This window comes from Etheostoma cragini, chromosome 19, assembly GCF_013103735.1.
Source record: "Etheostoma cragini isolate CJK2018 chromosome 19, CSU_Ecrag_1.0, whole genome shotgun sequence".
Taxonomy (NCBI): Eukaryota; Metazoa; Chordata; class Actinopteri; order Perciformes; family Percidae; genus Etheostoma; species Etheostoma cragini.
This window is the reverse complement of record NC_048425.1, coordinates 12,544,593-12,557,443: the sequence shown is the minus strand read 5'-3', so window position 1 is coordinate 12,557,443 and position 12,851 is coordinate 12,544,593. Positions and strand designations below refer to the sequence as shown.

At 41.3% G+C, this 12,851-nt stretch overlaps 1 protein-coding gene across 1 annotated transcript in view; it reads right to left on the bottom strand.

The window, feature by feature from the left end:
- Positions 1-12,851, bottom strand: part of LOC117962205 (sodium/calcium exchanger 1-like) — an 84,212-nt gene that overhangs the window by 40,822 nt on the left and 30,539 nt on the right. The window contains 7 exon segments of the mRNA XM_034901361.1: positions 1,257-1,409; positions 2,195-2,305; positions 4,961-5,365; positions 6,685-6,912; positions 7,006-7,158; positions 7,590-7,729; positions 9,454-9,713. Of these exon segments, the coding sequence (XP_034757252.1) occupies positions 1,257-1,409; positions 2,195-2,305; positions 4,961-5,365; positions 6,685-6,912; positions 7,006-7,158; positions 7,590-7,729; positions 9,454-9,634 (1,371 nt within the window). The 5' untranslated portion in view covers positions 9,635-9,713.

Genomic DNA, 12,851 nt, shown 5'->3' with positions numbered 1-12,851 from the left:
AGAGCCACGGTGCCGCTGCATTATAGTCTCGGGATGGAACTTGTTTGGTGGAACGTTTATGTTCACAAGTTGTTTTAGTCGTGCAACAGAAAACTCAGATTGGACAGATAGTCTAGCTAGCTGTTTGGATTTAGCCTGCAGGGATCTGAGGAGCAGTTACCCATAGTCCTCATTAACAATCAGAGTTTTAAAATCCAACACAAAGAAAGCGGAAAGTGGCGGGACATCCGAAAAGAGTGACAGAACATGAGCAATCCCAGAAGTGGAAGGTTGTGGATATATATTTACTGTGTGTTAACCATTTGTCAACAAGGGAGCCATTTTAGCACAGAAGGTGATGTCAGCGTTATGTTTACAGTTTCTCTCCACGGCTTCCAAGCGGCAAATCAGTCGATGCAGCTTTAAGTTTGTAGTGTAGCTAGCCATTCCATTATATGTATCAAACTTTTCAAGTACTGTTATTTTTAAAGACCTAAGATGGCGTCATCGGGCATGGTTCAAGTAGCCTCTTTGATAAACTTTGTTTGATGAAGATAATCATTTCTTTGTCTGTAAAGTGCTGCTCTGACAATGCGTCTGAAGAGCCTGTGTGGGGGCTAAATAGGCCACTTCACTTAGCAAAATCAGCCTTCAGTAGACGGCAGACCATGCCATCAGCCGACCTCTACAGACAGCACTAATGCTGCATTGTAGTTTCATTTGTATCCCGCGAGAAAAATAGCAAAAACACAGTAGTACTAACAAGCAGATCAGGTACTTTTCCACTGACGTGGACTCCCTCTGGGAGACATGAAAGAAAATCTCTTATTTGGAGCATGAGGCCAGTGTTAAGCCCAAAATCAAAGAGGCTTTGCAAAAGGATATGTTTTTTTTCTTTGAGTTATAACCTGAGCATTGAATTGTATTGTTCCTCCCAGCTCTGCTCTGTCACCCACTTCTACATCTGACCACAAAGAGAACAAGAAAGCTCTCTAGAGGTGAGAACTGTTGAAATGAGTCAGATCAGACCAAGTCGAGGAAAACAGACAGAGATGTGAGTGATATCAGTTCAGAGGAGAGTTGTAGAATCTGTGGTGTCTGCTATGGTCTGGCTGTGCGCATTTTGGCTTCACTTCCTCCCTCATTTACCTCACCTCCCCCACTCACCAACTCATTCGCCCACACACACACACACACACACACACACACAAAAAACAGTTGGTCTTATTCTTCTGAACAATCCCACTGTCTTAGATTAATACCACAAACAAACAGACCTTGACAGTAACTCCAGAGTCTCCTCCGTGTCTGGCAACGGTCAGTTTCAAGGAGCCGCAATTTTCAAAGCACTGGTACAAAGGGGGTTCAAACTCCATTTTAATGGTGTGAGGGTCGTCCTCCTGAGCCTGGGTCTCATTGCTGCTCACCACCTGGGGAAAAAAACAGGGAAAAAGTCCAATCAGAATCAGCTACGGTGTGTTCATCTTTGAATAATAGTGATAACAGTGTTGGGCAGTAATGCAATACTTCGTAATATATTACTGTAATATCATTACTTTGCACTGTGACGCGTAGTGTAAGGGATGACAGTTTCCCAAAAAGTAAATATATTAGAGTTACTATTCCATGTGAAGCGGTGTTACGCGTGATTTGTTTTTTTTTTATCCCAGGTAGACTTTCTTATATGAAGACGTAATTTAGCGCGCGGCAGATCAGGGCCACGGCAGGTCACAGGCTACCAGCCAAGAAGCTGAACAAAGGACGACGGAGAGAGGAATAAATTCAACAGCTGGAAGTATTCTCATTATATAAAGGCTTTGATCCGTGTAGGAACATCAATGGCATCCAACATGTCACTGTGAGCAGAGCAGAGCAGAGCAGCGTCCCTCTTCTCTCTCACCTTGTGCGCGCAGGCACAGCAAGTTGCTATGGTGATGGGAAGCTGCGTCGCCAGGTCCTTCTCTTAATGTAAGCCTAAGTGAAACTTGGCAACAGGCCTATGCAAATGTGCAATAATCTCGATGATATACAGCAACAGCCTGAATGAGGATGTCTGCAGCTTTGCAGTTTGGCTGATACTCCTTTCCAGGAACCCCTGTAAGGTTCATGAGTTCTTAAGAAGTCATATTTTTACTTTTTAAGGAGTGATGAGTAAAGAGTAACATATTACACTGCCTGAGTAACACTGGGTGATAAGAGGAGACGTGCGTCTTACCTTGCGAGCCTGGTCAGCAGCGTGCTTCTTGAGGATGTTGCCAGCTCCAATCATCATCCTGGTTGCCTGGATACGGTAGAACGCTCTGCTCTTCTGCTGCTGCATCAGGACCTAATCAACAAAAACAATAAATCAACAAATTGATCTATTGATTATAACATGTAAATCTGTAATTCATTTGTTTTTCCCATTTTAAACTGACAGCAGTAAGCCGTGAACCTCTCTTGGGAGATTCTTTGTACGTCTCCACAGGGAGATTTGAGGGTCAGCTACAAATTCACTTAAGGACACTTTGGAGGTTTGGACCCACATCCTGCCCTTTAGATCCTGGTATTTGTAATGGTGGAACTTCGCCCCATGCTTAAAAGTTGTAAATGCTGTAACTAGATTTGCCAAGACAGTAAAAATAAATCAGTACATTAGTTGACTCCCACTCATGGAGCTCATTGTATCAAAGGTGGACTCAAATTTAAGGGAAGCCAGCCAGAAATGACATTTGAAATGAAGGAATGATGGCATCTGTAATTGTTCATTTCCTTAAACAATTTATCTTGTGTGCTGAGCACGCTGGCCTAACTTAATGAAAAAGTTAAATAGCACCACAGGGGGAACATTATTTAATTTTTATTTTTAATGACTCAATCTGACAACAAAAAAATCCTTAATTTATCCGGTTGAGTTTAATCTCCAGGGCAGCAGTCACTTTTATTTACAGCATGAGGCTGAGGGAGTAGCTGCAGGGGGGAGGGAGGCTTGAATGCAAACAAACATCTGGAAGTAGTCCAGTGCACCTCGGGCTGCCTGCCAAACTCCTTTCCTTCTCTCCCTCCCTCCCTACCAACAAAACAAAGACCAAGACCAAGAAATTCATTTGAAGGATAAAAATAGTTGCAACAGAGAAATCCGTTATGTGCTAGTTTGACCATTGGTATTCATAAAAACAAAAGTGTAACCGTGTGTGTGTGTGCGCGTGTGTGTGTGTGTGTGTGTGTGTGTGTGTGTGTGTGTGTGTGTGCGTGTGCATGTAGCAGCTTCTTTATTTTCACATCAGGGATGAGAACAGATTAACCGACTTCTTCCTATGAAGATCAAAACTAAACTACTAAACTAAACTAATGCCAAATTTAACCAAAAGTTAAACTTAGGACAAAGGAAAAGGGCTTATATATATCTATTAACAAATTATAAATCTAAATTCCACCAAAAAATCTTAACTTGACGTCCATTTGCTGGCTTTTTGTACCGCTGTTGACCACACCTGCCTGTATGTTAAGCTCAATGTGTGAGATGCTGCTGTAAGATAACATATAAATAAATAAAAAGATAACAAGTGGACCTTATGTTACACAGTTTTTGTCAAGCTACAGCTTCCAAGGCCAGGGATTAACTTTCACGCTCACATATCTAATATTTATACAACTTACCTGGCAAAAAAATCACCTGGATGTCAGAGAGGTTGCATGTTACAGTGCTGTCCATCAAGCCAAGAGCCACCTTCCTCTCTGCACACTAGTGGTTTTATCAGCACACAACATTACATGAGGAGCATCCCGAAAAACTGGATTTGCATCTGTTTATGTGTGTTTGAGAGAGACTGATTCTCAGCCAACACTTAATTATAATGTTGTTTACATTTGGTGTGCACACATATTTGGGTTTTCATTTTCTATTACTATTATTATATTAAGAAAAGAATGAAAGGGATACATTTTAATTAAATTTACAAAGGCAACTGCATTAGTTGTCAAACAGAAGTTTGGCTGGAACATTTTTGAAATGTTCTCTGTATAACAGCTGTATGCTGTCCTACCTGCTATCATTTAAAACACCTTGTTCACAGCTGAAAGTGTCACAGCGTCATCTCCAACACAAAGTCACCCTCAGAGGAGTCGCATATGAAATGTGATGCATGATGTTAGGATTCGTTAAGATGTAACAAGATCTTTAGCTCAGAAAAAAAAGGAACAAAGTCAAGATGAAGTCAAGACGGAGCAAACAAGGTAGAAGAAAGGCAGGGCTTCTATTATTAGCAGCTGACTTGTAACATTCAACCATATTCATACAGGTGTACACACCAATCATGTTATATCAAGATATAATAAATTGTTGACTAAAATACAGTATAATGTAAATGAATGTCTTGGAGTAGCTTGACATTCAGGTAAATAAACTAATTTGCTGAGAATGAAATAAGAAGATTGACACCACTTTTATCTTTGTGTATTACGTATGGAGCTCAAACCAGGAAGCTGTTAGCTTAGCTTAGCATAAAGACAGGAAGCAAGGGGAAACAGCTTGGATTACTCCAAAGGGTCAATAATATGCCTATATTAATAATAACTAGCACCTCTAAAGCTCAGCATGTTACTGTATGGTCCATAGAAACATAAAAAGGGACATTTTGTGATTTTAGAGGGGGTTAGCTGCTTAATAGTTAACGTGCATTAGCTATTTTCACCAAACAGTCCAGCGCCACGCTGCTGTTTGCTAAGAAATAGCCTGTAACTTCCTACGATGTTACAACTTCCATAAACCTTTGTAGCAATTTCCCCCTGCTTCCAGTCTTTATGCTAAGCTAAGCTAATTGCCTCCCAGTGCTCAACGCACAACATGAGTGGTATCGACAGTTTCAACTGACTTTCACCGCAAAAAAGCAAACAAGCATATTTCCCAAAATGTCTAAAACTAATCAAAACTATTCCTTCAAAGTACAGTGATACCCAATATTACTAACTGATGTGCCCATATTAGCATATTCCTCCTAACCTGATAATTAGCCATCTCAATCAGCTGTTCCATGTCTTTGTCCGGGTGCCTCTGCTTCATGTCCTTCAGCGTCCTCGCCATGTCCCTTCTGGCCTCGTCCTCCTCATCCTTGGCTCCTCCATCTTCCATCGTCCCTCCGTCCATCCCGCTGTGACAATTCAAGGCCATCTGTCCGTCCAGCTCCAGCATGTCCATCTTGGTGAACCCCCCTGGAGCCAGTGCTCCGCTTCTGCCCATACTCATCCCTCCGTCCGGCCCTCCCTCCGTCTCAATGATGATGCCGCGTTGCTTGTCAGCGCGGTAACGCTTGCGGACGTACTTGTAGAAGAGGAGGCGGCGGTCGGCCACCCAGGCCTGGACTACACAGAGCGGGAAGAAGAGGAAGGTCAGCACCGCCTCCCACACCTAGAGGAGAGAAGAGACAGAGTTAACGGATTCCTTTTTCCTTACTACGCAGCAGTGGTGGAAAGTAACTAAGTACATTTACTCAAGTACTGTACAAATTTGAGGTACATAAGTTCAATCCTCGACCCTGCAGTCCCATGTTGAAGTGTCCTAAGACACTGAACCCCGAATAGCTCCTGATGCTGAGCCATCGGAGTTTTAATGTTTACTTGTACGGCAGCCTCAGCCACCAGTTTATGAATGTGTGTGAATGGTTCTTGTACTTTGTTTAAACGCTTTGAATAGTCATCTATCTAGAAATAGTTATCTAGAAATATAGTCCATTTACATTTCAGAGAGAAATATAGTTTTTACTACATTAATCGGACATCTTAAGATATAATAGGGCTTTTTAAAGATATATTAAATATATAAATGTAAAGCTGAAATAATTAGAAGATTAAACACTTAGTTGATTGATAGAATTGTGTGGATTGTTGTCAGTTTTTAAGTCACTTTTTTAATGCAGGACTTTTCTTTTTTACAGTGTGCTATTAATACTTTTACTAAAAGGTTGCATGACATGGTTCTCTTTGGATGCTTTTATATAGACCTTAGTGGTCCCCTAATACTGTATCTGAAGTCTCTTTTATATAGACCTTAGTGGTCCCTAATACTGTATCTGAAGTCTCTTTTATATAGACCTTAGTGGTCCCTAATACTGTATCTGAAGTCTCTTTTATATAGACCTTAGTGGTCCCTAATACTGTATCTGAAGTCTCTTTTATATAGACCTTAGTGGTCCCTAATACTGTATCTGAAGTCTCTTTTATATAGACCTTAGTGGTCCCCTAATACCGTATCTAAAGTCTCTTTTATATAGACCTTAGTGGTCCCTAATACTGTATCTGAAGTCTCTTTTATATAGACCTTAGTTTACTGTACTGCCAAAACTGCCACTTTGCTTGTAAGCAATGATGTCTCTCTCTCATGGGTAGGTCAAATGGGTTGGGAAAACAAAGAAACGGGAGATAAACTTGCTCCTTATGACCTCATAAGAGGCAAGATTCCAGATCGGCCCATCTGAGCTTTCATTTTGTCAAAGGCAGAGCAGGACACCCAGGGCTCGCTTAACACCTATCACCATTTCTAGCCACTGGGGGACCATAGGTAGGCTGGGGGAACTCATATTAGTGTTAAAATAGCTCATAAAGTGAAATTGTCATGCCATGGGACCTTTAAGTAAAAGGTTCGGAATACTTCCACCACTGCTACCCAACGTTCTCTTTTTTACCTCAAACTTTCCTCTCTTAACAGCTTCCATTTCTGTCTGTCCTCACCTCCACTTCTCCAGGGGAAGAGACACTCAGTATCAGGTAAAGCCAGATGTAGGCGAAGATACTCCAGGCCGCCGTGACGAAGAACACCCGAAGGTGTTTGATTTTGCGCGTCTCCCCATCAGGAACCACATACACACACAGGGCAATGATGATGAACATGTTGAAGGCAGCGCTGCCCACGATTGTGCTGGGACCCAGAGAGCCAGCCTCGAAACCGTGACCACACACCTATAGGTGGGGAGAAAATCAGATTACTGTGTTCCCATTAAATTGTGTATCAGTTAATCTAATCTGTAACCACCTGGCTCATATTGTACTCACCTCAATAACTGACAGCAGTATCTCGGGGGCACTGGAACCCAAGGCCATTAAAGTGAGATTAGAGACGGTCTCATTCCAGATCCTGACCGTGGTGGTGGTGGTCTCACCATTCGGCCTCTTTATGGTGATTTCCTTCTCCTGGGAAGTGATGACCTGGAGAGGAGAGGAGAGGAGAGGAGAGAGAAAATAAAAGTAAATTAAAGGCAATGAAAGGAAAGGAAAAGAACAGCATAGACAAGGAAAGTGGGTGCACCAATTGGAAAGGACAGGACAGTAATAAAAAAACAAGGCAAAAGGAAAAGCAACAAGAAACAACAGGAAAAAAGAAAAAGTGGAGAAGCCACCAAAGGGAAATGAGAAGAAATTAAAGAAAGGCAATTTATTGATTTAACAAAGATGCCAACGAGCTGTCAAACGGGTCATTAAATTCATTATACCCCCCACCCCCCAAACAGATGGTGTCAACTTAAATGAGTACTATATACTGTATATAACTGCATTAATCTAATATGAAGGCATTTAATATCATGATAAGAAATTAAGGAACGTCTGGATTGTAAAATAAGTGGTCTTCTCTTGCCTACCTCAATAGAAGACATGAATCGGTCCGCTATAATGCTCATGCCCAGGAACATATAGATAAGCGCTACGAAGTAAACAATGGCCCGTGCCACTTTGTCCCCCACAGAGGGGTTCTGAGGGTTCCACACAGGCAGTACCACTCCTGAAATATTAAACAAAAAGAAAGATTATCAAACTGCATGTTGCAGCAACTGTTGTACAAGAAATATTTAGTAGCAACAAATTGTGTGTGATGCCCTGACTAATCTCTTCCTCTCTTATCCTGTACAGTCTGCCATTGTGGGCATTTTGTAAGAAGTGCAGTAGCAGTACAACCTCATAAAGGAATATAATAAGTGGGAGATTTTCCATAATGGTCCCATTTTTCGTAATACAACATATTGAAATGGAATCCATGTGCTCTAGTTTCACGGCTGTAAATTGGCATCATGACCTGATACAGTAACCATGCATGTACAGTTTTTGCTGAGGAGGCAATGAAACTGTCACCTTAATATGGGTTAGCGTTCCTGCTTTATGAACATTCTGCTGACATTGTTCAACTTAATCTATATATTAGCAACCGGTAAATACATCTCTTTCCTGTTATTTGCAGAGCTTCTGGACAGGTCACACAGAATAAGCTGGCTAAAATAAACTGCAATACATGCCTGGAGGTTATTTATAAGCTATTTTGAAATGAAGAAGTCCTGGTATCGAGTGAGACATATACTCTAACTCTATGTGGTTACGCTGTGGAGTATGGTATGATAAAGGAATATATTTTTTGAAATATGATAGTAAGTCACCTTAGGAATACTTTCTTGCAGAGCTTGAGCTGAGAGGTGAATAAGCTCTGTGGCTTGATATAAAGTTAGTATGGTCTATATTTTTCTCTCAAAAATCGGTTCTATACATTCGGGATGCACAGTACAACCAAGACAATAGAGACCTGGCCTATACATATGTAGGATGCTAACACTGGATGAAATTATAAATGCCTTAATGCATATAACTTAAAGCATCTAATGCCTCCATTATAACTGTGTCGTTTCATACAAAAGAGGACAGTAAATAAATTGAATGAGCCACTTTAGAAATTAAAATTCTGTGAATGAGCCAATTTTAAAGTAAAGGAAAGATGAAACTGGATTCAGTGTTTCACCTTAAATTAGACTGAGAATGATTGCAACCCGTTGGAAACCATCTCATGACATGTTTATCCGTGCATGGACCTTTGCCTTCTTGGATGATGTGTACATGGAACTGTTGACGGCCTGCATCCATGGAGCGCCGCAAAGACCCTGAACACTTGGCACAGCATCACTGGCTCTTTGGGCACAAGGCTACAGCCCAGACCTCAACCTGCGCACGTGATTGGTCCCTTGTTTGTGTCTGCCTGTGTGTATGTGTGCGTGCGTGCGTGTGTGTCTGTTTCTGCATATGCTGTTTTGTCTCGCTCCCACCCAGCTTACTTCTCTGTGTTTTTTGACTTTGGGACGCATTCCATGTCTCATTGTATTGTTTGCTATGTTTGTATATCGTATGTAAATTGTTTAATATAAAAGAAATTAAAAAATGTGATTAAAAAAAAAACGAAATTAGGCTGTGTTCTGTGTTTTTGTCTGAGGACTGCTGGCCTTTTACTGGTCAACTTTAGGGATCTAAAACATCATGTTCAGCTGGTGACATCAGTGCCTTACATGGCTGGTACACAGGCAACTTTCCCCTACTACAACCATGTCAACCCTTTCATAAGCTGCATATACCGTAAGAGTCAAGATAAGAAATACATCATATGTATGATAAAATCATGGTCATCCCTTCTATATATGCATAAAACTGTATGTTTTGTAATGTGTTTTCTCACACATCAGACCAACCCACCTTCTTGACAGGGGTCTCCGCTAGCTGAACAGTTTGACTCAGACGAGCCTGCGTGCACCGATCCAGGACAGGACAGGAGGAGAAAGGCGGAGAGGAGGAAGGAGAGGAGATGTGAGGAGAGGTGGGAGGGATGGAGGGAGGTGACAGAGGATGGAGGTACAGACATGGCTGCTGGAGCCATTTCTGCTGATGCAGTCGGGCCTTTGCTGGACTCTGCTGAGTTCTCCTGGGTCGGCGCAGCAAGGATTGACGTCCAAATCCTTCGGGTAGAGACAGAAGGACAGTTGTTATTCAAACCACTTAGTCAACTATATTTTTTTACTTCTGTTGGTTTAATTGTTTTCACTATTTAAAAAATTAAAAACTTCTGCTGCTTTTAAGTCAACTCAAGGGCCTTTGAGTAAAGCATGTAGAAAGTGGTCAAACTAAGGAAAATCTTAGTCAGCAAAGCCCTATATCTTATGTGACCTAAAGGAACAGCATTCTTCCATTTTGATAGAACTCAATAGAAGGTAGTTTCAAAGTGCTTTATGGTAGATAAAAACAGAATAAAAGGAAGAAGCAATAAAACCAATATTGAAAGACCAAGGCTATAAAAGTCTTTATAAACATTGTAAATGAAGATACATTGTAGCCAGCATCTGTAATAAAGTAATTTCTTTAAATAATTAAAAAAATAGCTGAAATGAAAAAGAATCAATCACCTCTTGTTTTTTATCTAGACTGTAGAACAGCCAATGGGGAGTTATTTTTAGCTGTAAGCAGATAGCAGACACACATTACTCTATTTGGAATGTGAACTTTGGGATTTTTATTTATTTATTTATTTTTTAGACTTTGAGTTAGAAATCAGATTACCAGGGGCTATAAACTGGCTCACACACGAATAGCTTTGGGCCAGACCTTTTATCCCATAAATGTGAACACAGAACTCTTTCAATCAATTGTGATAACAGATAAGGCATCTAAAGATGTAGCTAGGCTGATGTAATCCAAGCAGGGGCAACATTTTGGTTTCAAAATTCTGGGAAAGAGCACTTTAAAGCTGACTGGAGTTATTACTCTCATTGCCACACCAATTAGTAACACTTCAATGGGGAGGTTTTCACATAAAACCACTTCCACAGCGTAGTCAACTTCTCAGCTTAACATGTTCCCTCATAATTACCACTAAATGGGCTGAATTAATTGATTTATGCTTTTAAAGAAACAGTAAACAATGATTAGAGTGTAAGTTTGAATGCAAGTCTTCCAGACAGGTAGCTGAAGCCTTCAGGCTCTACTAATCAGAAGGTTAAGGTTTAGGTTATAAGTGGTTCAATCTGCACTGTTCATATTTGTATATGAGCAACAAGTCAAATGATTATGTGTAATGTGAAAGAGGTTGTCAGTATTGACAAACCCACAGATATGTGTTTTAGCACCTTTCAGCTCATTTTTTTGTTTTTTATGGTCCACAAATTGACAAATAGTGGACAGTAGAGATACGACAGCAATATGTTGCCATGACAAGGAAGCAGAGTGGCTTTTTAGTTGGACCAGAGGTATCATGTTAGAGAAACGGAGCAACAACAAAAAAAAGACGAGAAACCGTTTTAACTGGGAGTGGTGTTGGTTTCAAATCAATGGAAACACATTCCCAGAGAGGAACGGAATCAAACACACGTGTGCACACACAATAACCAGAGGCAAACACACAAACAGTGGCGGCCTTGTAGTGCTGAAGTTGGCAACCTTGTACTCACTTTCTCACACACACGCGCGCGCACGCGCACACACACGCGCACGCGCACACACACACGCGCGCGCACACTCACACGCGCACACACACACACACACACACACACACACACACACACGCGGGCATACTCACACACACGCGCACACACACACACACACACACACACACACACTCCGGGTTAGTCAGCCTTGGGCAAAAAGTTGCTGACCCTCTCTTCACACCAACACATTCGAGCATACACACACACACACACACACACACACACACACAGCAACACACGCGAAACCACAGTTAGTCATCTGTCGTGACATTAGCGGGGAGCTGCTGACCCGGTCTTCATCTATCTTCCACGGTCTTGCTGCTCTGACAACAACCTTTCACTTCAATACTCCACTCGCTTCTCTCCTGCGCCGTATATTCCGCCACTGCTTCCATGCAGTAAATACACCAATGCGCTAAATTTAAAAGTATTAAAACTGATGCAGCGGACCCAGAGATATCGTTTTTTATTCCAAGCATTTTTCTTTGTTGTAAAAACTGGTGCTTGCATTACCCACAATGCAACTCGAATGCCGACAATTAAGTTGATGTTTCCGAGGTGAAGAATGAATTGTCATGTTCAAATGATATCCAGAGTATACATTAGTTTGAGCAACTTTCATTTACATAATGATCTTGGTGAATTAGAACTTGTAATCAATTATCTTTTTTAGTTTAAACGTAATGAATCTGATCATCACTCCACCTTGCAAACTCAACTGTGAGGCTAGATGATTCTCAAAAACACTTCTTTTCTCCTGACTTGTTTCCTCAGTATTACTCAGCTTTCTTCTTCTGCTGTCTTTGTCGTTTACCTGCTTTATTAAAGCCCCGACTCTGTTCCCCCTCACTAGTTTCCATCCCTCTTCGGCTCCCTCCCCTCCTTTATGTGCATCTGCATAGGTTGAAGCCCTGTCGTCCTCCGTCTCTCTCTCTCTGCCTTCCCACACAGTCACCACTTCACGTCTCAAGCACCTCTCCATATCCTCTTCTCCTGATCCGCCCCGTCTCATCGCTCCTTTCATCTCATCCTTATCCCTAAACAAATCTATCCCATTTTTTGTCCACAACATGTACATTTGATAGCACAAAAAGTTCCCAAACAAAGATCAAGGGTTCCTCATGGCAAGGGAGCTGATGTGTGCACTTTGCTTTCATAGTAATTAACTGGCTAGTTGGATAGTGAAAAACGTGATAGGACGTGAGGATGCCCTGAAATACTCAAATGAAAAGGCGAAAAACAGACTAAACAGCTCTGGTTAAATATGCAGGTGTGGCTAACTTTCTGATTAAGAGCTCAGTTTGGTGTCAAGGTGTTTATCAATTCCATACATGCGTTTGTGGTTAAAAAAAGCTATCAGCCTTTTTTGTAAGCTGAGTGGAAAATAAAAGGCTTCTGTCAAGGCTGCATGACAGAAAGAGCAAATGAATGCAAAAAGGAATGTGGAGAATTGCAGAATATCAGCTGAAATAGTCAGCTTTACTGTAAAAGGATAAAGGATTGATAGGAGATGAAGCAGAAGCTGCACCGATTTATTACCATGAGGTTCAGCGGGATTTTTTCACACCTAAAGAAACTGCTTTTATCTTGTTAATTTCTTCATTCTAAAAAAAAAAA